The 25,668-nt window shown below is 40.7% G+C and overlaps 3 protein-coding genes across 5 annotated transcripts; all 3 read left to right on the top strand.

The window, feature by feature from the left end:
* Positions 1-2,007: 2,007 nt before the first annotated feature.
* On the top strand, positions 2,008-10,106 carry LOC135609747 (phytolongin Phyl1.2-like). 2 transcript variants are annotated; one of them, XM_065103329.1, is made up of 2 exons: positions 2,008-2,885; positions 9,927-10,106. In XM_065103329.1, exon 1 carries the CDS (start codon positions 2,089-2,091, stop codon positions 2,782-2,784), a length of 696 nt encoding a protein of 231 aa, XP_064959401.1. In that variant the 5' UTR covers positions 2,008-2,088; the 3' UTR covers positions 2,785-2,885; positions 9,927-10,106. The 2 variants fall into 2 exon arrangements, with proteins under 2 accessions (XP_064959401.1, XP_064959410.1); XM_065103338.1 differs by having other exon boundaries at positions 2,008-2,890.
* Positions 10,107-14,939: 4,833 nt separating this feature from the next.
* LOC135609735 (auxin response factor 11-like) lies at positions 14,940-19,417 on the top strand. Of its 2 annotated transcripts, none has more exons than XM_065103307.1 (15): positions 14,940-15,541; positions 15,621-15,730; positions 15,868-15,963; positions 16,059-16,115; positions 16,208-16,402; positions 16,493-16,577; positions 16,686-16,776; positions 16,853-17,017; positions 17,167-17,280; positions 17,434-17,506; positions 17,587-17,752; positions 17,853-18,475; positions 18,583-18,770; positions 18,873-19,035; positions 19,121-19,417. In XM_065103307.1, the coding sequence occupies exons 1-14, from the start codon at positions 15,496-15,498 to the stop codon at positions 19,012-19,014; spliced, it is 2,151 nt and encodes a 716-aa protein (XP_064959379.1). In that variant the 5' UTR covers positions 14,940-15,495; the 3' UTR covers positions 19,015-19,035; positions 19,121-19,417. The 2 variants fall into 2 exon arrangements, with proteins under 2 accessions (XP_064959379.1, XP_064959385.1); XM_065103313.1 differs by having other exon boundaries at positions 14,942-15,541; positions 16,250-16,402.
* Positions 19,418-22,236: 2,819 nt separating this feature from the next.
* LOC135609744 (uncharacterized protein At4g28440-like) lies at positions 22,237-24,514 on the top strand. Its single transcript, XM_065103325.1, has 2 exons — positions 22,237-22,564; positions 24,084-24,514. The coding sequence occupies exons 1-2, from the start codon at positions 22,318-22,320 to the stop codon at positions 24,272-24,274; spliced, it is 438 nt and encodes a 145-aa protein (XP_064959397.1). The 5' UTR covers positions 22,237-22,317; the 3' UTR covers positions 24,275-24,514.
* The last annotated feature ends 1,154 nt before the right edge of the window (positions 24,515-25,668 follow it).

Raw genomic sequence — 25,668 nt, 5'->3', positions numbered from 1 at the left:
CTAATTAGATTGTAATGAAAGATATAGATTAATAAAAAAGAAGTTTATATTATAATATGATTCTTTAGGGGATGCCTTAGAGAAACTCTCATAATAATTTATTCTAAATCCTCTGCTCTCACCTATAAATAGATAGAATTAAATAACCTATAAATAGATAGAATTAAATAACGTATATCACAAATGATGCAGCTGAGATATTATATTTTCTCTCTCAACCTCTATGAACCATCAATGTATGTATCTAAGGAGAATCTAGTTCTCCTTGTAAATTATAATGATTTTGAATCTAAAAATGGTGTATTTGCAAATCACACATAGATCATTTTACATCAAAAGGTATGCATCATAAAATCGATCTAATATTATTTGATTTTAATCCTAATATAAAATATTATTTTCGTATTATATATAATATTTTTTATGTTTACACATATAATATAATAGATGGCTATTAAAAGATAAAGAACTCCTGGCTATCAAATATGGAATGAAGTAAGCTTTGGTTATAGAATATCGCATTTGGAATTGAATCGGACACTTAGATTATATATCATTAAAATCCTCAATAATAAGGATAACCTATCTGGCTTTTTTTTTTGGCTGAATTGTGTGTGTAACATACTTAACATTGGTGAGTTATTCCAGGATCATAAATTTTGTCATGTTTATTGTGAGGGAAACATGAGTGCTACTTAGCATATTTAGCTACCACCTTTAAATCATCATCTTGCATTTAGAGCAAGTCTTGGTTACCAAAATTTGATAGATTTTGTGCTGTATTAGAAAATTGAAGTAATACATCTCTTTCTTTAAAAAAACCATTTATATATAGGATAATTTTTTGAAAAAATATTTAGTTTTAAAAACTTCTAAAAATATATATTTTTTTAAAAATTATAGAATATTTTTTTAAATAATAATTATCATCTCCACCTTGTGATAAAGCATATTTTGGGCCCAAGACATGTCACAACCGATGCCACACGCCAAGTCAGAATCCGTACCAAAATGCTCTTCAACATGTCCCGTCCCGAGAGCTCGGGGCGGTGCCGTCTGACGTCGCTCCGCACATCCCGAGACGGTGCCCAGTCAGAAGTGTCGTCCCATCCCTCGAGGATCAACGGCCACGTCGAACCCGCATGCAACCGACTCTCGTACAATAGTATAAAAGCCCATGGCCGACATCCGGTCAGGGGGAGAGGAAAAAATAAACAATCAAACCCACAACTGACTTGTTCATCGGAGGGGTCAAAGTCAGAAATCACCCGACGAAGATCATTTTTGCAGGTAAACGATCACCCGTGAGTCACGAGCATTTTAACTCAGGGGTCGCCATCCAGTGCGCAAGGGAGAGCTGCCAACCAGCCCGGAGACTGACAAACGCCAATAAGCACCCATTCCCGAGGACACGACCATCTCGTCATTCGGCTCAGCCGACATAGAACTCCCAATATCAACCCACTGGGCCATGCTGACTCACCAATCATATCATATTTGTTCACCAACACCCTGCATCATCATTGTTTCGTATTTATCGTAACCTTCTTTCCTCTTTGGCTAGTCGAATCTACTATTGCCCCTGTCTTCACCTTCGACCTCAGTCGAACCGGTCACTTCACTCTCATCATCCTCAACACTAGCGGTTAGGATTATTCTCCGTGATCCTTGCACAAAGAAAGAGAAATGGGTGCAAGGATCATTACCACCTTCGTTGCCCTCGTTGGTCCCATCAAACTTATCGTTACCTTCGCACCCCCTCCTTCCTCGCACGAATGGGCGAGCACTATGAGTCCCAAGGTGCACGAGGGTGGGCTTATGCTGCAGGCGAGGACAGTGTCGATGAAGCAAAGGGTCTAACGAGAATAGGGATTATATATATATATATATATATATATATAAAATAATAATAATAATAATAATAATAATAATAATAATAAATAATAAATAAAATAAATAATAATAATAAAATCAAGGTTCCTTCTCTATCTCCGATTGCGTGTGAATTTGTAATAACCTCGGAAATAAAACGGCCTGCCTGCATGACTCCCTCGACCGAAGCCTCCGATTTCTTCGGCTTCCGGTTGGATGATTCCCGTCCCCGATCCCAACCCCATCTTCTACGCCTGCGTCGCCCACGGCACCGCCATCCTCGCCGAGCTCTCCACCGCCGATCTCCCCCCGGACCTCGCCGCCCAGTGCCTCGCTGCCCCGCCTCGCTTCCACCGCCACTACTCCCACACCACCGGCGGCCGGATCTACGCCTTCCTCATGATCGACCCCCTTGTCTTCTTCGCCATCTCCGATGAGGCTATCCTCGGCAAGCCCCACACCCTCCTCTTCCTCCGCCGCCTCCGCGATGCCTTCTCCTCGTCGACCGCCCTCCGACGCCGCGCCACGGCCGTGGGAGGCGACGGCTCCGACTCCCTCCCCCACCTCTGCCTCCAGGAGGAGTTCCTCCCGGAGCTCCGCGGCCTCGTGCACTCAGCCCCCTCCCTGGACGAGGAGCCGCCCCCACCGGCCTCTAGCCCTCAGCCGTCGGAGTTCGACGAGGACCACAAAGCGAGGGAGAAGAAATGTGGGAAGGGGAAGCGTAAGATGGTGATTTCGGCCGGCAATCGCGACATTGTTGATTCCGACCCTGGAAATGGTGGGTCGAGAATGGTGCATAAAGTGTGGCGGCAGCACGTTCGGGCAATAATCCTCATCGATCTCGTGGTGTGTTGCCTCCTCCTAGGGGTTTGGGTATCGATCTGTAAGGGTTTTGAGTGCATCACCAATTGAAACCCACTTCGATTCACTTGCCCCCGATCTGTGTTCCGTTATTGAGAGAACATGGCGTATGCTGGTGGTCCAGTGAGCTTCTCCAGGACATACTTCGAGATGTATGGTAACATTCTGTTCTATTCCGGCTCTTTAGTGTGTATATCTCTGGTCTGCAATGTTGAGCTTATTTGCAATTTAGCTGCCTTTGTGTATGTTCTGATTTTTTTCCTTTTCCATCCCTCGTCGTGTCCCTGTTAGTTCTTCATCTATACAAGTGCCTTTGTGAATTCAAGAAATTTATAAGACATTGACAATTCTGCTGATAATTTGATATGGCCTTGAGTTCCTTGGTTTGCATGAAAGCTTTATCTGATGTTTCTGGAACTGTTTTCCATAGAAAATTTTGTACATTTGGTTTAGATGTACTTTGCTTCGGTAAAAATTCATCAATCTTGAGTTTGGAGACAAGCGTGCAACATGTCAACTAATTAAGAATGTGTATGAAGGAGTTTGTAGAAAGTTTATTTAATCTAATACTAACAAGTTTGTCTTATTTTGTGATTTTAAGGTTGACTTAGCCTTGGCTGACAGGCCCGTGTAATCTTTGAAAGTTCGATCGTGATGGGATAGATTCATTGCAATTAGTGGTCTTCAACGAGGAATTTCTAGTTATCGTGAGTCATTACGTCCCTGCCCTTTGTACACACCCGTCACTCCTACGAATTGAATGGCCTAGTAAGTGTACAGATCACAGCCAAAAGGGACTGCACTCATGACTTGACAAAGTCCCATGAGGCAATTATTCCATATGAAGCAACCCCTTAATTATCCATCATAATACTTGGAAGATTAATATTCTTGATCAAGAGAGAAAAAAATGATTTGACTTATAATTATTTGAATACTTCATGTAGCAATAAAATTCGCATCTGACCAAAATAGCTAGCAAGTGTTTCTAGGATTTTTAACAAGTTATCCTAATTGAAATATTTTTATGCTTCATCTTAACTATCTGTGATGCTTGATTTAGATAATGTTGTGGTTCCCATCATCGTTTCTCATGTTCTTTGGCATTTGTGCTCCACTTTGGACCATGACTTGGTAGTTCACATTATAGCAACATCTGCTCTATGATCATGCATGTCAGTCATAATATCATGACGAGCATCTGCAAAACTCTCAAACTACTGCTGCACTTATTTTTCTTCCAATTTATTATCTGCATTACTTGGATAGTATGTGATGTTCATGATAGCAGATAACATTTCTAAGAATCTTAATTGATAAACTTATCTCATATATCAAGTGAAGCGTTTAGATCAATTGATCATAAATTTTAGCATTTGATTATCCTGTTAATCTGAATATCTAAAATCTGTTCACATATAAGAATACAGTTTATATTATTACTCCAAACTCCCACGGTAGTGACTAAATGTAAGGACAAAATTTGTCCAAGAATATCTAATAAATATATTGCACATGGCACCAATTTGACTTGATGTACTTGTCTAAGATCTGACTTGTTTCAACATATATATATAGTTATATACCATATATCACTATGGGTGATTCTACATCAAAATTTTCATTGTCAGTGACTATTTGAGATCGTGTATAGCTGAATTGTATGTAATCTTATCTAATTTGTCATAGAGTTTGACATTTTATTTCAATTTCTTCCTTCTTACTCTTACTTGTAATTCCCAATTTATGAAATAGTTTCTTTAATGATCTCTACCTTTTTTTATTCTTTTTACGTCTTGTTGAACCTCATTTTTCTATTTGTTGTTATAAGATGAACTTGATGTAAGGCTTCAGTTGTGGTTAGGTCATTTTGTAGTATCTTTCTTTATGCAATAAATTCTAAATAAGCTTTGAAGTGGTAAGTTTATGTTTCTTTTTCTAAAGCTTCATTGTAAAATTTGAGGATTAGTTTGATGAAGAACTGAAATTAAGCTTATCATTAATCATATATACTACAAGGTTAGAGAGGGGTAAGCTGGATCTTTAACGTGATCCACTTTGCTTGGAAAATCAAGAGCTGCATGCATGTCTTTATTTTGCATGTATGGACGATTTGAGCACTGTTCTCTTACATGAAAACACACACACACACGGAAAGAGAGAGAAAAGGGTAAGCTGGATCTTCACTATGGAATTCGCTTTGCTTGGAAAAGAAAGAGCTGCATGCATCTCTTTCTTTTTCATGTATGGACGATTTGATCGCTTACATGAAAACAGAGAGAGAGAGAGAGAGAAGGGCGGGGGGGTGGGGTGGAGGTGTAAGCTGGATCATTACTATGGAGTTCGCTTTGCTTTTAAAAGAAAGAGCTGCATGCATCTATTTCTTTTGCATGTATGGACATTTTGAGCACTGTTCTCTGACATGAAAAAACACACACAAAGAGAGAGAGAGAGAGAGAGAGAGAGAGAGAGTGGAGCCAAAAGACGGCAAAGATTTTATTTTTTATGCAACACAGTAAAGTTCTATTATTTTGTTCCTTGTGGACATGAAGAGTCTCCTTAAATCATGTTAGTGATCCAGTATGGGAAATTTTTGGTGTTCCCCTAGATGTCTGCAGTAGAACTCAAAAAATATTATGTTATCTCCAATTCCAAGTTTGAACTTTCTTTGATATGTAGATTTGTTCTTTGTATGATTCATCTATCCTCAGTTAAGCATATGTTAAGCTAAATGAATTAAAAAGGGATAGTTGGTTTCTGAAAAAAAGGCAAATATGTAACTTAGGGAAGAAGAAAAGGCACTTCTGCCACTTTCTTTTGGCTGGAGACCTGGGACATCTATGTCTACCAAAGGAAAGGAATGTGGAATCAAATACTTACAGAAGTGGGAGAGAACTTGTGTTTTCTAATTTTGGCTAAAATGAAAGTTTTATCATCTTCTTTCTCTGTGCTTTTGTTTTGTATACCTTTTTAAGCTTAATAAATTTACTCTTGATGGAATTGGCAGTTAATTTGGAGACATTTAGTCCTCTCCTTCTCATGTTCCTGTACTACAACTGAAGTTATGTTTTTTATATTGAAGTTTCAGATATGTGCTTAATTTTAATTCACATAGCATGTAAGCCAACCCTTTTAAGGTAAGTTTGTACTATCACTTTTCATTTGGCTTGATATTTAAGAAGTTCATTGAATAGGTAAAAAATATCAACCAGCTGTCTTTGTCTTCAGTCAAATCATTTTGACATGAGAATGAATCTATTTGATGACAAAAAAGGAGAGAGGAAACACAGGCCTCAGTTTAGCTCCTCGAAGAAGGCTAATTAGACATTACCATTAGATCTTTTTAGTATCCTGGTTCTTAGATTTAAAAAATATATATTTAAATTATTATAGTTATGGAAGTAAAATATCTAGATCCATTTATTCTAATGTCATTAGTTTCATCAACGGAAATACGAAAACAATAGGTAAAAAACTAATTCCAACGTTCCAGTTGATGGTGGTGGCATACAACGTTGGTGGTGGCGGACAATGGCACTGTTGGGGGGCTGTGGGTGGTTGTTGTGGATGAGCTTCACTTGCGTCGATGTCGATGTAGTTGTAGAGCGACCCTTTAACCGCTTTGCATCTGCGTTGGCGTCGACGCAATTGCCGAGCGACAAAAGGGCCGCTCAGCATCTACGTTGGCATTGACGTAGATGTAGAGTAGCCACTCAGCAACTGTCGGCATTGATGCAAATGTTGAGCGGCGTTGGACTGCATTACGTCACTCTCTATTTGCATCGACATCGACGCAGTTGCCGAGTGACGAAAGGGTCACTAATGCATATGCTGAGCGGTCATTTCGTCACTCGACAATTGCATCGATACCGACGCAGATGTAGAGCGGCCAAAGAGCCGCTCACTGCATCGGCATAGACACAATTTCCGAGCGACGAAAGGGCCGTTCACTATGTCAGCATCAACGCAGTTGCAGAGCGACGAAAGGGCCGCTCAATGTGTCGACGTCGACGCAGTTGTCAAGTGCTGAAATGGTCGCTCACTTCATTGGAATCGACGCAATTGTCAAGCAGCGAAAGGGGCGCTCAGCATTAGCATCAACGTCGACACAGATGCAAAGCGCTGCATCTGTGTCGACACAATTGCCGAATGAGGAAAGGGTCGTTGATGTAGATGCTGAGCAACTGCGTCGACGGTCGATGCAGGTGTAGAGCGGCGAAAGGGCCACTCACTGCATCAGTGTTGACATAGATATAGAGTGACGAAAGGGACGCTCACTACGTCGGCGTCTACGCAGTTGTAGAGCAACGAAAGGGCTGCTCACAGCGTCAGCGTTGACACAGTTGTCAAGAGGCGAAAGGGCCGCCGATGTAGATGCCAAGCAGTGAAAGGGTCGCTCACTGTATCGGTGTCGATGCAGTTGCAGAGCGGTGAAAGGGCTACTCACTGTGTTGGCGTTGACGTAGTTGTAGAGCGACGAAAGGGCTGCTCGACATCTGCATTGGTAGCTCTTTCATCGCTTGACAACTGTGTCGACACCGATGTAGATACAGAGCGACGAAAGGGCCGCTCGGCAACTGCGTCGAGCGGCACCCACATCTCGTCATTGCTCTCCTCATCTACAATAGCCACTCGTGTCTCCTAACGACATCGTCATCCACCACCATCGACGCTGTTTGCCACCACCAATGGGAACGATTGAATTTATTTTTTTATCTATTATTTTTGTGTTTTCGTTGGTAAAACCGACGACGTTAGGATAAATGGACATAGATATTTTACTTTCATAATTATAATTATAAGAGTTTTAATACAAATTTTTTAAGTCTAAAACCAATGAGATTTAACTTGGGGGGGGGGGGGGGGGGGGGTGTTTAAGTAGCCCCTTCAAGTTGTAATTGTTTAAGGAAAAAAGGTGACGAATTACTAAATTATTAAAAAAAATTGTGCCCTTTCTTTTAAAGAGAAGAAGATTATGAAGCAGGAATAAAGAAAGCACAGCCGCAAAATTAAGTAGTGGAACGGCATAAAAGAGTACATATATTACCTAAACTTTCTCTATTTCTTTGCTCTTTGCCGCGTTTCTATCAATATGCTTCTTTAATCCTACAGCAAATGATTATATTTGCAAGACAGGTTTATTTAATATGCTTTTCTTTTTCTTCAGAAGTTGTTAATGCTACAATTTTTTTGTTATGTCCGTTGTGTGTGTTACATAGACACAGTTGGATGGAATTGTTATCCAGATAGTCCAGGCAAAATGCAATACACCTTGCTTCTTGTTATTTTTGATCGCTTAATTGGTTCATGATTATTTTTGGAAGCATAATATCCAAGTCTGATCAGTTGAATCAGTGACAGGTAGACAAAAGTAAAGCTACTATCCATGTTTTTATGTATTGTTTGTTATATGTGAAAAACCATCACATACATTTGGATTATCAGAGTTGTAGCTGTAGGATAGTAAATGGTAAGAAATATATGCTAAATTCCTGAATTTTGCTTTGTCAATCTGTTGGCACTAATTAGTTTTTCAAAATAGAAAGACCGTACATGCAGCATATGTCCATCTAGACATAATCAATTTTATTGATCCTCTCTAGATCTCATATTAATGATTGTCTTGTCAATCTCATAGATCATTCTTATTAATCTTCCTCGAATCCCATATTAGTGAGTCTTATGCACTCAATTCGTCCTCTTGGGCAATCAATCTCATACAATCATTTTTTGAATGGAAGGCTTAAGACATTCCTGCAAAACCAAAACATTAATGAACTGATTTTAGTCGGATTAAGGGTTAGGGTTTTTGGACTAAGCCTTGATTGGCCCATTGCCATTGCCACTCCTATGGGTACATGACCATGTCAAAATGAGGCTAGGGAGCCATCAAACTCAAGAAACTTCTTGAACCATGCTTAGTCACTTCCCTGTGCTATCAACTACCATAATTCTGCACAGTACAATTGAAGGGCTTGCCCAACTTTTTATGTAGTTATTGCTTCCTTGGGACAAGCCAGTTAAGTTTGACTAAAATATCTTTGTCGAATGCTTTATGGTGAACAAAGATCATGAGTCAGAACAGAGAATCATGCTGGATTCCATATTTTTATGACCTCCTGATTCTGTCATTGAGCAACTACTTCCAATGATTTTTCACTTTGTTTGACAGACCACTTCCACCTGGACTTAAAGCAGCAGACAATTGTACAAGTTCTTCCATAATTTTATGGCCCAACCTGATGAGATGACCCAGTTAGGATGCACCAAACAATTGATGTATGGGCTCCCAAATATGAGATGGGAGTGAACCATGCTTTAATATTAATATAGTATGATTAATATTGGCTTAAGTATATCTAAATTCTGGTTGCATTCATGAGCAAAGACTAAGCCATGCTACTGTGGAAATGGTGCCTCTGTAATTGAATCAGCACATCAAACATGATTATACATGATTGACATCAGCTTACGTGAATATATACCTATCTGCCATGCTTGTCCCTTATCAACACACCGTAGAGGGAAAAGATGCATTCTGAGAGGGGTAGGAGAGGCTTAGGTTGGGGAGAGCTTATAGTTTAGGACACCTTAAGACAAACTTTTAGGGCCATTAGATGAGATCACTGGGACAAACAGTCTGGTTTCCTCATGGTGGTATGCCTCAAGGAAGCCACTTAGTCTCACACCCAATGACCATTGAATGTGCCAACGATGCACAGCAAAAGCCTCCACTTATGCTCACCCATGATGGCTCACTCTAACTTGTCCATCTTAAAATAAACTCAAGTAAAGCAAGACATATTCCCCATGATCCCATGGATGCCATGCACTTAACAGTAAAGGAGGAGCTTGATGCCAAAGCAAGCAGGCTGTGGTTGGAACAGAGACCTGTCTCGCTCATAAAGTTTATAGAGACAGCAATTATTGTTTAGAGATGCACTGGAGTAGCCTCATGGAGCTCCATTAGAAGAAGAATCCTACATAAAAAAAAATTGAAGCAGCTAGGAGTTCAATTCCATGTAGTTTAGACTTGATTTAACTAAGGTTAACCTAGGACAAGAGAGTAGCCTTTACATTATTGCAGTGGCAATGTAGAATATTTTTGGTGCTTAGCAAATGCAACTCATAATGTTCATCCTGCAGAATTGTTTTCTTTAGTCTTACAGAAGTTGACTAGACCCTACTTGCAGCTGAATGTAACGGAGGACTCATTGCTTATACTTCGAGGTACAAATCCCAAGACTGTGAGTTGACCTACATCTTAAGGTGAATTATTTTGCCTTTTGTTGACGTAATCACATGCTCCATTTTTTTTCTTAAGATATCAATTATTTGAATAATTAATATCAATTTAAAATTGTTTACGATAATTCCACTTTTCTGTTTCTCGTGACTGATATCTATTGCAAATTTACATCCTTAACATGCTATGGACTCTAGTATTAAATAAATCAATGTCAAGATTTTTTATTCTCCTTGATATTACATTACATATAGTAATATATAAATGTAATTAAAAACTATCAAGAAAATGTGCAACCAAGCCATTCTCTAAATCTTTGTCTTCCTTTTTTTTTTTAAGAGTATCTTTGTCTTCCTTTAACTTGCACTAAATCTAGGTCTTAATGGTTTGACTTGCTTGGTCCTAAAACTAGATCTTGGTTTGGTAGTCCAAATAGATATGAAGAATAAGACAAAATTTATGAGAGGTTTTGATGTCCAATTATAATAGGAATAATGGATGCCGGGAAAACCATTATGATCCATTTTAACAAGAACAATTACACCCTCTTAAGTTCATTCATTTTTTCTTTTTTGAGATCCAACTTCTTGACAATTAAAATGGGTCATGAAAGAACATAGTATAAAATAGTGACTATTGATGACAATTAAGGTGAACATTTGTCTATCTCAATGCTATCATTTTTACCTAAAACTTACAAAACAACTATTGTTTTGATTATTGACTACAGCATTCATCAACTGCAGCTGTTTCCTCTATATCTTGGCTGTACTAATGATAAACTAGGGTTTACAACATCACAAGAGCTTTAGTTACAATGTTGTGTTGTGAACATCAACCCAGGAGCTGTTATTTCCATGTTAGGATAGTAATTAGGGTTTTACAACATGCAAATACAAAAATAGATTTATCCTTTTACTCTGAATTTTTTTCTGTCTCCCTCTCCACAGAACTATGTGAAGTTTGATCAGAGCATCTCTATCATGTGTGAACTTTAGATAGTTCAAAGTTGTTGTTCATGTAATAGCAGGAGTAGCAATCACTGATGGGAATCTGTACTTTGAGCTTCACAAAAGCTCATGACACTAGAAAATGGCGTACAGCACACAGAATAAGGATTGGTGTCCTGACTCCACCAAGGCCAAGCAAGTGAGTTGTCACTTGCAGTCGAATGAAGGGCAACTCTAACAACAATGACTGTTAAGATACACTGCCTATAGTAGTTCATACTCTTACATAATGGTGATCTTTAGAAGACTAACACTTAAAGATGTCATGCATACATAGAGCCTTGAAAATTGGGGAATTTAGATAGTGCACCGGGAGAGGGAAATTCTATTTGGATAAGAAGCCTTCATCCCATATCTAATGTTCAAAGATATTGGTCGGGAATGAATTATAAACTAATCCTTTCTTGGAATCCACTTTTGCTTGTCTGCAAATCTAAGAGAGTGATAGTCTAGCATTGCTAAAAGTCCATTGTTCTCGAGGAATCCAACCTTAAAGATAAAAGCATGTGATATATGCTAGATAACAAGCTCTGCAACTTAACTTTAGTAAGATATCACTTGTTATGATAAACATGACAAGCAAAAGGGAAGTGTACCAGGCTACCCCACAAGTGTAAGTGTGAAGTGTTGCACACACATTTTGTTTAGTATTAGGATGATATGATTAGACTATAATTAGTGGTTGTTGGATACCTGTTAGATTTCCTGACATTGCCATTAGATGCACAACCAATGAGATTAGGTGTTTCTTGATGTCAACATTAGTTCCTAATCCTCTCCTTTCTCTCTCCTCTCTTAGTAGGATTATCTTCACATGTACCTAAGTATAAGGTAGCAACTAGTGAGCTTCTAGAATTGTTGTCTAGGATATTAATAGCCAACCAAGCCTATAGGAAAAATACATGCCAATCCTAAGCATACATGGATTAAGAGAAGAAAAAGATAGTCCTACTGCTACTCATGATTATTGTCATGGTGGATGGATGCAACCATCCAAGCATGATGAGTGTGGCTTGTTTGTCTCGAGTTTGTCGAGTGTAGGGATAACTTCAAATTTTACTTGTGGTGGTATGTCAGTCCAATTTGATTTGATTCATAATAAAATTTTAAAAACTCTGGAGAATTGACTTTGATGATTTTATATAGTTGATTGCTCATATTAAGGTTTTTGGACGAGGGATGGTGTTGTATTTATTAATTCGAGTAGGAAATTATACTTTTTAATTTTTCTTATCATTCTTTCGGTTCAAAGTAGACTAACCAAATGAAATTAAAAATATTAGAAGTATTTTTTCATAATATGGGAATCAGTGCAGTAAAATAATCTATTTAAACATGGAGGAGGTCCTTCTTTTATGCTGAATTTATCTTCTTTTTTTTTATTAGAAAGAGAAAGAATCAAAAGGTTGATGTTGCATTTGACAATATGGACACTGTATAGTCTGAAGGATTAATTTAGCTATTGAGCATGCATGCATGCCAACTTGGACATCAATTTGAGTCTCTCAGGTGGTCATGGAACACATGCTTTCTGGTAGCTTGACAAGCTATATATATATATATATATATATAGAAAGAGAGAGTGAGTGAGCATTAGTGCAAAGTTGCGTAGATGGGACCGGCCACAATTATTGGTCTTGGCTTGTCTTGGCTCGGTCAAATTGACTGGGACCAACTCAACACTGGAGGTGTCTTGTCGATTGCCAATTGGCAGGCACATCATGCATTGCCATGCCTGCACTGGGAATAACTCCCAGATATATCATTTACGTATTCGAATGTTTCCGATTAGTTTAGTTGATAAAATTTTTTGATGGTAAAATCATCTGTAAAAATCTTGTATTAAATTTCCTATTTCACTTTTTACTGTTTTAAAATAAATAAAAATATAATACATTTCTATGTGTGTTTTTTAATGTATAAATTTCTAAGTTTTATCTAATTTGACTGAGTTTTCGCTCCGAAATCTACGATGATAGAATATATTTTCTTTTGAAAAATTGAAAAGTATATTTATATATGAAAGTTCTGTTTTTATTTTACGAGAATATATATGCTAATTTAACTTGAGGGACAATAAAAATAGTGGAACGAGAAAGAAAAGGGAAAACTGTTTGTTGAACTAATTTTCCTCTATTGCGTTAGTTGGTGCGTAAAACTTTGTCATGCCGATTCCAACAATGCATTGGTCGTCGAATATATTGTTGCGTAGCTGACAACTTTCACGTTCGAGTTCTCACAGGAATATTTCCTGCACCATTGTCTAATTTGACCGAACTTAATACTTTGGTTCTTCAGAGTTGGATTGGTTTGGTTTGATTTCCTCCGATCATCAATTATGTAGGCTTAAGTTTGATGTCCATCAACCATGCAGGGTGGCCGAAGACGTAAAACTCACTTGCGATTACCAATCATGCAATGGTGCCTCTTTGTACCAGCAGCAAAGTCGGAAACGTCTACACAACCCACCTCTCGCGTCTGTCTCTTAGGATTTCACTTCGCCGCACCTCCTTTGAACACTTTTCTCTCTCTCTCTCTCTCTCTCTCTCTCTCTCTCACATACACACACGATTTATTCCACACTGCAGTGCGAGCAGAAGATGATAATAATGCTCGCAAAGAAGCTTTGGGAATCAAAGCATGCAAGTAAAGAAGGATATGGTATGGTGGTGGTGGTGGTAGTCATGAGTCGGAAAGCCTAGAATCTTGGGCAAAGTTGGTTCAACTTTATTCAGATACATCTCCGATAACTTGTTGGCACGTTAGGTTCTAATGTGTCTCTCTCGATCAAGTCAAGGTCGATAAGTTTTTTAAAAAACTTTTACTACTATCTCTCATCCATCGTCTCCACATTCACTTGTCACGTTCGTCCTACCCCACTCGTATTTCTTTTGTGTCATTTCTTTCTATTGGATCTCGATACTATTGACACTTATATATATCATTGGTTTCATCGAATCTCAATATCATGAACTCTCCATCGAGCTAGTGGTTGTGCCTCCACCCTTCTTCCCGTCAATCAATCTCTTATTTTCTAACGTTGCCACAATCACCGTCGCCATTATCTATCTTTTCTACTCTGTATGTATGTATGTATGTATGTGAGCTCCTTTAGTCATATATATTTTTTATTATCATAAAATTATATATATTTTCTTATTGATTAATATCTAAGCCCGAACTCCTCATCCTCTTTTCGAATATCATGTTGTTATTGTATATATACCTTTGAGTAAATCAAATAAAACAAAAGAGAAAATAACCAAGAATACGAGTCACGTGAATTATCAAACAAAAGCACGAGTTTTAGGGCTCATTGCTTTCAGATGCGTGCGGAATGCTAGCGAGGCTCAGGCCGTGGGTGAGGTCATGTTTAGCTCACCCATGGCCCCCACAGCAACGCGGGACGGGACAGGTCCGCGGGTAACTTTTAGCCGGGTAGAAAGGATACACGTGGCAGCACCTACGCGTTCCTGTGGACCACGTTAGCTTTCTGGAGATGACACCACGTGTTTCTGCGGGGCCCGCCGCAACTGGTGGCATGACCGTAATACCTCAAACAACCGAGGGCAGTACGAGCTGGCAAAAAGGCCGCCCATCACGAGCCGCTTGCCTGCGAATGGGCAGACCGACGGCGTCACGTAACGGCGAGGCGACCTGACGCCGTCCGCCACTGTGCGGAGCGGTAACAACACGGAACGGGCCCCGCCGTTATCGGACGCCCCGTGAGAGAACGGCGTTCCCCTGTTCCACCCCAATCCTGTACTCCCTCCCTCACGGCCACAGCGACACTTGCCTACCCGTCATGCTATTGGAGGCAGCATTCGGGACCCGCAGGCGGCTGTCTCTATGGCAAAGGCAGGCGGAGAGAGGAAGAGTTGTTTCATGGGGTTCCATCGCAATGATTAGCTCCTTTTTTTCCCTCCTCTGTCCTGTGTCCACAAACTGCAGCAGTGTAGTCTATAGTTGGCCTAGTGGTGGGTGGGAGAGAAGAAGAAGAGGCGAAAGGAGGAGAGGCTGCCCCCTTTTTAAAGATCGCTTTTTTGAAGCTTCATTGGCCAGTAGAAAGCGGAGAGCAAAAGCAAAGCAACTGTGCGTCAGTTGGAGAGCTGAGATCCTCTGTTGTACCGCGCGGTGTGCAGTAAATTCCCACGATCCACGCCACTTCACATCACAAGCTGCTCGGATCTCGGAAGGATCGTGCAGTACAGCAGAGCGCAGAGGATCCCAACTCGTGTGACACTTCGCTCTAGACTCTAGAGAGAGATAAAAGAAGGAATGTTACATAGCGGAGGGCGCTGAGGTGGGGAATGGGGTGGTGATGTCGCTCCTGCGCCGCTGCTTTAATGGGGGTAATAAGATAACTGCTGTTGCTGTTGCCCCCTGCAATAGCACCTCGAAGAGGACAAGGAGGAAAGTGGGAATTCCACCTACTGCTTGATATTGCGCTGCTTCCGCTGCTGCTTCCGGGCGGAGACGACGGGAAGAGAAAGGGACGCGGTTTCCATGGCGTACGAAGCTGGAGCTTGGGCCGGCGGGAGGTCGGAAGGAGGTGAGAGCGAGAAAGTTGGCTCCTTTGGGCCACTCTCCGGTCTCTCTCACCAGTGTGTTCTGATGCTTCTCTCTTGAAGGAGGAGATAAGCTCTACGAGGAGCTATGGAGGGCGTGCGCGGGGCCGCTGGTTGAAGTGCCGAGGCCCAGGGAGAGGGTGTTCTACTTCCCCCAGGGCCATATGGAACAGGTGACAAGATCCACACATAACACGCCATGAAAATGCAGCAAATGCAAAAGAAAAAGGAAGAAAAATCCTGTCTTGCTTCGTTTCTTCTCAAAAAGATTGCGTTTTGTTGACGGTGCGGTGTTTGGATGTGATCATAGTTGGAGGCGTCGACGAACCAGGAGTTGGATCAGCAGATACCCCTCTTCAATCTCCCTTTCAAGATACTATGTCGCGTCGTCGATGTCCATCTCAAAGTAGAGCTCCTTTTCTTCCCTAGAGCTTCGCCTTTTTTTCATCTCAGCAACCTCAAATTATGTTAAGCTTTCGTTTGATTGCAACTACATGTTAGGCCGATCCCGAGACCGATGAAGTGTTCGCTCAAATTATTCTGCAACCGGAACCAGATGTAAGAACTCAATGAACTCTTGGTTTTCGCTTTCTTTGGTTCTCAATTCGGTATGAAGAGATCGTCAAATTACTTCCACTAAATCCTTGAAGGTTTTAGTGTTAGAAAGGCTAATTTTGGCTGAATCGAGACAGCAACATGAGCCTACGAGCCCTGATCCATGCTTACCGGAGCAACCGAGGCCGGCGGTCTACTCTTTCTGTAAGATCTTGACAGCCTCAGACACCAGCACACATGGTGGATTCTCCGTACTCCGGCGACATGCCACAGAATGCCTTCCTCCACTTGTTAGTGGTTTCTTCTCTTTTGTCTCCGTCCATTTAGCCTTCCTTCTCCAAAATGATCTGATTAATCGTGGGAATCCCCTCTTACCTCAGGACCTGTCACAGCAGATCCCAACTCAAGAATTGGTCGCCAAGGATCTCCACAACTTTGAATGGAGATTCAAGCACATCTTCAGGGGTAAACATCTTCAGATATGTTTGTGATAGAGATGTTTAGGTGTTGAATTCCAAGTCCAATTTATGTGGCAATGCCACTTTGTCTGTTGACTTAGCTGATATGATGCAGGTCAACCTCGGAGGCACTTGCTCACTACCGGATGGAGTACCTTTGTCACCTCCAAGAGACTGGTTGCTGGGGATGCATTTGTTTTCCTGAGGTACTACTGCTCATGCCGTCAATTTCTGGGTTCTTGCAATTGCAATTATGATATGTTGAGCATCCAAGCGTAACAGAGGGGAGTGTGGCGATTTGCGTGTTGGAGTGAGACGGCAAGCACGGCAACAGGCACCGATTCCAACATCGGTGATATCGAGTCAGAGCATGCATCTAGGTGTGCTTGCGACTGCGTCACATGCTGTAACGACTCATACCCTCTTTACCGTCTACTACAAACCAAGGTTTGGGACCTAACCCTTGGCCATATTTGAGAAAGTGTGATGCTTCCTGTCCCTTTTAGTTTGTTCTGATGAACACAGTACTTCCCATTTTCTTACCTTATAGATCTGGTAACTATCTAAAGATTGTCTTTTGGTTGCCTGTACATCAGAACAAGTCAATTCATTGTTCATGTCAACAAGTATTTAGAGGCTGTGAAAAATGGATTTGCTCTGGGAACTAGATTTAAGATGAGATTTGAGGGTGAAGATGTTCCTGAGAAAAGGTGATTTATCTATACACAGATGACATCTTGTATCATTGCCATTTTGATGCCTTTAGTGTTTGTTTTTCCTTTCTACGGAGTGTGGGAGAGATTTTTTTTTTTATAATCACATTTCTTATGTAATTAGTTGTCATTACGGTTCTCAACATGTAGGTTTTCTGGAACTATTGTTGGGATCGAAGACTGTTCTTCGCAATGGACAGGCTCTAGGTGGAGATCGTTGAAGGTTGATACACATTTTTTTCACTCCTCTCTGCGTCAATTCTTTTAATGCTTGCCTTTTTCTATAATTTTCATGTGCTTCAGGTTCAATGGGATGAAGCAGCCGGTATCGAACGACCTGAGAGAGTTTCTCCTTGGGAAATCGAGCCATTTGATGCCACGGTGCTTGTGCCAAATGTCCCACAGCCCGCTGTAGTCAAGTGCAAAAGATCTAGGCAAGCTAGTGACACAGCTGACCTCTCAGTCCTTGGTAGAGAAGAAAGATTATCTCATATTTTGTACATTTAGGAACACATTATTTGAATATTTCCTCGTATCATACAATTCTCCCCAATTTTTTCTGCATGCAGAACCTACTGCAACATTCTGGTATTCGCGAACAACTGATTCACATGATTTAGCTGCAGTAATAAACACCGAGGCTGAAAATGTTGAAGCTCAAGTTACCTGGCCATCCATGCAGAAAGGATGCAAGGAAAACAATATCCTATTTCGCTCAAATTCTCACGAAGCTGGATTGTTTGACTGGTTGAAGGTAGCCCAATCTCCGATTAGGAGTTCGGGTTCTTTGCTGATGGGTGGTTTGCTGAATCGTTTCCGAGAAACTAATGAAGCGACCAAGTTCAATTCCTGTCCTGCTTATTCCAGTTGTATGGTTAAGGAGCAGTCTGTAAAGTTGGGTAGTGCTGTAGCAGAATTGAAGAAACCGGGAGGTGGTAGCACCAGTTACCGGCTATTTGGGTTTGATTTGTTTGATCACCCTAAAAGCCGGGCAAGCACCAACATGGTGACCACACATTTCAGCAAAGTTGTCGATCCCATTGAGCATCCTGCTAACTTGTCGGAATCAGTGGAAGACTCTGACCAGAAATCAGGCCTTTCAAAAGCTTCAAAGGAACAGAAGCATTCACCACAGGACAGTCTTAAGGAGATTCATGGTGCACCGAACTGTTTGAGCAGAAGCCGCACCAAGGTGAATGTGCTCCTCTGTCCTGGACCAGCATAAATAAAAGATATTCTTACCTTTCGATCGAAACAATCTCTTATGATTGCTAAATTGATTCCTGGAACAATCAATAGGTTCACATGCAAGGTGTTGCAGTCGGTCGGGCAGTGGATCTGACGATTCTAGAAGGATATGATGAGCTGATTAGAGAGCTGGAAGAGATGTTTGAGATCCACGGGGAGCTTCGAGACCGGAATAAATGGGAAGTTGTCTTCACCGATGACGAGGGTGATATGATGCTAGTTGGCGATGACCCTTGGCCGTAACTTTCCTCTGAATCCTTCTCAGCATCCTTTTATCTTGTGGCATTAATTTTGACTTGTATTTCTATGGATGGTTAATAATTCAGATGTGAACCGAACAGGGAATTCTGCAATATGGTCAGAAAGATCTTCATCTACCCTGCTGAAGAGGTAAAGAAAATGAAACCTGGGGGCAGGCTCACTCCATTACTTCATGATGTAGAAGATGTTTGTCTTAATAAAGATCTTAAAACCGAAGGATGATAGTTAGCAGGAACCTAAAAGGTAAATATCAAGATTCTTCGGTTATAGTTGCACAACTGTCATCTTCATACCGAAGTAATGCAGATTATTCATCGAAAATTTGCAGCTCAAGTTTTCTGAGAGCTCGGGAAGTCAGGGAGGATTACAGCAATGAAGCTGATGGTGATTAAGAATCCTTCCGACTCCATGTTCTCACGAGGCTAATTTGGGAGGCAGAAGGAAGAAAAATACATGCTTTGGGTATGCTTGTTTTTCTAATTCTACAAGTCGCTGTCTTTCATTTTCTGTCTTATAGCTTTCAGTAACGTCGTCGTCATCGTAATCAACTTGTAAATATATGATTTGAATCTTTCTCCTTCACTACTTGTAGTGACTGGCAGGTTTAATCAAGCTTTACCGCCTATCTGAACGTATCGATTGTTCTTGTACAAATTTTGATTGGATGGCAACTCGAGATCATTTTAGCCTTATGTTTGTTGTTTTGCGATGAACCAAGATACCGAATAAGGTGAATGGCAATTGTTTTCTCTGGATATTGGTCTGGTTATAGGTCGAACATGACTCCAGAAAGTTATCATACAGCAACAAGAACTCATCTGTCACCGAGAACAAAACAAAAAATAGAGGACCAGCAAGGAACAACAACTCACAGTTCGAGGTTATGAATGAAAGCAGAAACATCTTTCTTTTCTTTTGATCTTAAGTTTCAGATTGTGATGCAAACTAGACGATATTGGAACTACTTGGGATCCTGAAATGCGGAATGTTTGAAGATCGTTAAGACAGTGATTTAATCCAGTGATGTTGACGCTCACAAAAAGATCGAAGCATGAGTTGTCTCCATGATCTTTATTTGACCTTCCGAACTCCGATGTCTACTTTTGTAGTTGATGACAAAAGTGAGGACATCAGAAACCACATGAAACACTCTGCATCCCAAACCAGCTTACAGTCTCCGTCGTCGAGGCCGAGAGATAACTCCTTCCACACGGACACCGATCTCAAGCAAACAAAGCATTCATGATGAGTTAGTTCTAAAGAATATAGGGCAAAGCATTCGTCTCTCATCCATCCATGAGAAGTAGGTCTGCAGCTGAACCCTGTGCAGCACCAATATGCAGCAGAGCATGCACTGTCTACCTGCCTTCCACTTAAAGATACCTCTTTTGCGGAAGCAGCAGGAGAAGCATACGACCTGCGATGCCTGGAGCTAACTCTCCGCAACCGCATTGCCTCAGTCATGATATGCCAATGCATCTCGGAATCCCAATCTTCGTGGCCGGAGAAGATGACCACTGCACAGAGTTCCCTCGTCCATTCTACTATAGGGATTTCGACATATTATTGGACTATGCAATAGAGCCGTAAAGGGACACACATTGGATAGCGGAAGCTCGTCGTCTCCCGATCAACAACGAAGATGGCACGAGGCCCACATCAGTTGGTGGAACAAGTTTGAGGTGCCCATCAATCGGTTATCTACAACATCGATGACTTGTTGCAACAGAGCCGAGGCGCCTACATCAAATGGTGGAAGCCCATCTCCACCTAACCCTGTAGTGGAGCCAATGTGCATATATTGAGCGGTGGAAGCCCGTCATTGCCGACCTGCTGCAGTGGGAGTCGAGGCACCTACACCAGGTGGTGGAAGCCTATCTCTGCCCGACCCTGCAATGGAGCTAAGGGACTCACCTCCGGTGGGTAAGGTGTCCTGAAGCTGCAGGAAATCTTGTAGTTTGATGAGGTTACAGGAAATCTCGATCTGCCCACATTAACCATCATGCTTTGCATGGTCGATCAGTTATTGGTCAGCTTGCTTTTTGGGGTTGATTAGCTATTGATCTGCCACAGTGGGCTACTTATTTTGTTGGGCCGATCAGCTATAGGAGCCAATCTACCCAGCTTACTTGCTGTGCCAATCTGCCCACGTCGGGCAAACTTACTTTGGTGGGCCGATCTGCCCACTTCTCCTGGCATTTAATATGCTTGTGTCTCCGAAGGGCATATCGGATGTTTGAATGTTTTTGTTTGTGAAGGACATATCAAATGTTTCGGATGTTTTTATCGGCAAAAGTCTCATCATGCCTAGGAGATGCTTATGTCTATAAATGATGTGTTGGAAGTTATGATGCTTTTGTCCATAAATGACGCATCGAATACTTTGGATCCTTTTGTCTACGAAGGATACACGTGTTGAAGACACTTATTTTTGTATAGGACATGTTAGACATATTCATCTAATCATAATTAATTATAGGAGGTTATATGCAATTACTCTCAAAGACTCACAAGATCTTCTATGGCGATTCATTAAAAAACTTCATAAACGATAAAAGAAATATTCATTCAATCAGAAATCGATACGATAGTCTAATCAAGACAAGGAAAGATAGAACCGCAATCAACAATTAAGCTCGTATGGATATGAACCTAATATAAAATAGTAGGTGAATATTCCATTTATGTCGTAGAATATTCTTTCTAGTTGAACCAATTTAAAAAACCTATCAAACCATAGTAACAAAGGTTAGTTGCTATTTATTAAAAACTTTCCCTTCATTTCGTTATTGATGTAAGTGTTGGAGGGACTGTCTTGGGAACCTCATCTAACTTTAGTCTTTGTGCGTGCTACCATCTAATCGAGCATTTGAGACATTTTCAACTCCATTTTGATTTCTTACCCACGTAGGCTTAAGCTAAGTTGGACTGATATTATTTGATATTAGGAGGGTTCATGTTGTAAGAGCATTATACCATTGACCCGCTTAACAAGTACTATATCTACGACGCTTTGTCCCAACCCATAACACTTTCAATCATGACGGACAAAAGCATCCGAAGCTGTATCCTCGGTAGGTGAAAACATCTCAATTTTCAACATATCTTTCATCTTCGAAGCGTAATATATTCTTTGAGAATAAAAGTATCTAAAACCTTTGATGTGTCCTTCGTAAACAAAAGCATCGTAACATCAAACAACCAACGACCTAACTCACTGAATGGATTCAAAGAACTTTGAAAAGAAGCTTATTAGAATACTAAGTAAAATTGGGATGTAAAATTGTCAAAAGCCAAATAAATAAATAAATTTATTTATTTATAGTCATCACAATTTACGTATATATTATTTATTTCAGCAAAAACAAAAGCAAAAAAAGTTGGCATGTCAACCAAAACCACCGTCCTATCGCTCCTCGCGTCTCCCTCTATTTAAGAGACAACTGCCCCGCCACGGCTGCTGCTTCGTTCTGTTCGTATCGGAGAAACTAGGGTTAGGGTTTCTTGGGTTGAGATCGGGATTCAATGGCGACGGCGGCTCAGCAACAAGCGCAAGAGTCGAAGCCGGCGAAGAGGAAGCCGATCTTCACCAAGGTGGACCAGCTCAGGCCGGGCACCGGCGGCCACACCCTCGTCGTGAAGGTCGTCAACTCCACCACGGTGCTCCAGAAGGGCGGCGCTGCCTCCGCCCACCTCCGCCACACCCGGATCGCCGAGTGCCTCGTCGGCGACGAGACCGCCTGCATCGTCTTCACCGCCCGCAACGAACAAGGTGCCCCTCCCCGACCCTTCACTCTTTCTCTATTCACGTCCTCATCTATCTACACGCGACCCGAGGGATTTCGTTGCTTTAGATCTTGTTCGTTCCTTCCTTCCTTTGACGAGCTCAGGAAAGGGTGGCAAAGGAGGTTGGCTAATCTTATAGCATTTGAAGAAAAGGGAGAAAAGTTAAACCTTTTCTTTAGATCTCCAGATTTCGTGAGCAACTTGTGATCTGTTGATCCAGTACGCGTATGGCTATCAGAAAAAAGGAAAACATGCGCTGTTGACAGAGTTGGTAGTCATAGATCGTCGTGTGTTGTGATTGTCGTTTACTTTTGCTAAGTTGGTTTGTGAAGCATTTATTTCGGGGCATTAGGTTGAGAACCGCATACACGGAATTAGAAACCACGTTTTTGTCTACCTCACATTGTAGTGGATGGAACAATGGTATTTGCCAAAGACGGACTATCATTTAATCCATCGAAGCCGGTGATTCAACATATCTGCTTTGTAATTCCATGAGTTAGCATCACAACTACAAGCACTTGTGATGTCACTAAGTTTCATAGAGCTTATATATTTCTTGGATCGGATGGAAATTCAAACAACATATCCAGTTGTGTTGTCGAGATACTGAGATATGTCAAAATGAAACTTAAGGAAAAAAATAATGTATAGATAATATGTCCTAGGAGGTCCCTCTGCATGTGAGTTAAGTTGCATGACTTTTATGTGATTGGACTGGTAAACAACATCCAAGCGTATTTCCATGATCTTCATATGTTGGCTGTAAAAGTTGTGAGATTAGTCTTCCATCTAATATTTATTACAAGAACAAGGAAGTGGATGATGCACAAATACTTCTTTGGGAAAGAAATCATAAACCAATTCGTGCACACACAAGTTCAAATTTTATCACAACTTCTGTGCTGTGTCTCTGGTTGCAAGTTTTTGCCCTGTCCTAGATGCTATGGGTTGGCAGTGCCGATGTAAATTAGCCTGCAGAAGGAGCCCACCGGATCATGCTTGTTATTTAATGGAGCATGTCTTTGTGGTCCTGGCTAATTTGCTTTTCTGTTGGAGCCTATAGCTTGCTGCTTAAAAAGTTAGTTGTTTATAAAATCGCACCTACAACATTTAGTTAGTGTTTTTTTTTGCTTAAACTTGATATGGTAGTTGTTTCTTATGCAAATTACTGTTTCAAATTTCTGGATGTCTACTGTAACTACACTAAGGAGATTTTATTTGAGAAATGGTTAGGTAGGTTCCTTCTCTCAGAGTTGTTTATATGACTTTCCCAATCTTAGAGGTGCATGTTTTGAACTTGTATTACTTATATAGACAAAACTAACCATGTTCTACTTTTACTGCTTGCTACTACTTAGTTGATAAATCATGATATGAACGGAGGATTATGTAGATTCCAAGTTGCCAATAGTCAGTTATTGATCCAAAGCTCATTTTAATCTTTTGCTCCTTTAAGTGAAACAAATTGACGTTAATTATTGAGAAACTCTCTGAACGTACAGTTGACTTGCTGACGCCTGGTGCTACTGTCATCCTGCGCAATGCAAAGATAGATATGTTCAAGGGTTGCATGAGGCTGGCTGTTGATAAGTGGGGCCGAGTTGAGGTTACTGAACCTGCTGATTTTGTGGTGAAGGAGGGTAACAATTTATCATTGATCGAGTATGAACTGGTGAACGTCAGCGAAGAGTGATTCGTTGGACAGGATTGTTAGATGAGGAAGCTTTTCTGACTTTACTTTTCATAGATGTTCAACGTATATGTTTTGGTTGGAACAATATCTGGGGTTATACAAAATCTCACCAAGGCTACTTTTTGTTTCTGCATTGGCGCATATCTATCATAATCTGCTGGTATCTGTAATCAGAATGATGGAAGATGGTTGAATTATCAATCATGATGCACATACAACCATCTGCTGTTTTTGGTAGCATATGTTGTTTTAATACTCCTGTTAATTGCTTTACAGTTTCTGTTAAGTGCTTCCCCCTGGATTCTGTTCACCTTAACATTTGGGTTTCTCAGTGCCTGAAAAGGACTATGAAATTTCACCTGAGATGTTCAGTTTTTTCTAGGGTAAACCGACCTACGATGCATGTGACCATTATATGTATATATGACTTTGATGTTATGTCTATTCAATCGAGATGTTTATATCTTTGGTCATGATCTTGTTTTTTCAGCAACAAAATGTTAAATATTTCCACAGAACAAACAGAACGCTCGGTCGAGATGAAATAGCGGCTGATAATGTATGATCCCCACATGCGGAACATCCATCCCATGTGATCAGCCTATCATGTTTCGAAACAACGAGAGCTTGCTATTTGTGATTACTGCTATAATAGGACCTGTGTGTGTATGTAAGCGATCCTGCTATAGCAGCTTCCTTCCATGGATGGTGTTTTGTTTGAGTGGTCCAAGTGCATGTCATTTTTCTCTGGTCTGTAAATTTATCCAAGTTATATTTGTTACAGTGCAGCCACTGTTTCTTCTTCCCCTGATCTTGTTCCTTCATGTTTTTTGGTGTGTTTCATTTCCCAAAGGATCAGCATATACTTTTGGTGTGTTGGACCTCTGAACTTGCCACTTTGTTCTGTAAGGCATGATGAGAAAAGAATAAATCAAATATATGAGTGTGTATGCAAAAGTTAGAAAGAGGGTAATTATAGTCTTGCATGCTGATCATTTTGTGCTTTTTTTAAATTCTTTTATAGGAGCAAAGGCAGCATGATTTTGTAAAAGATTTCTTTGGGACTATTTCTCGGTCACCAGAATCTTCAGTAATTCTTCTATCAAAAAAAGGTAAATCCACATTTATTTATTTTTACTGTGTGTGAGGCGGCAGCTGAAATCTCTTTCCTGTCGAGTAGAATATTGATCGAAATCGACTCACAAGAGAGAACGATGTGTTGATCGAAAAGTAGAAATTATGCCAAGGATATCGGAGTTGCTGAGGTCAACTGGACGATTGGGCAATAAGCCGCAAGAGAGGACGATGTGTTGAAGAATCGGACGAAGCGTCGATGGACCAACGACATGTCGGACAATATGATTCATGCTTAGTAATAATTGTATAGATTTAAG

The sequence above is a fragment of the Musa acuminata genome, chromosome BXJ1-2 (genome assembly GCF_036884655.1).
Source record: "Musa acuminata AAA Group cultivar baxijiao chromosome BXJ1-2, Cavendish_Baxijiao_AAA, whole genome shotgun sequence".
NCBI lineage: Eukaryota > Viridiplantae > Streptophyta > Magnoliopsida > Zingiberales > Musaceae > Musa > Musa acuminata.
The sequence above is the reverse complement of the archived record's forward strand: the minus strand, read 5'-3'. Positions and strand labels throughout refer to the sequence as shown.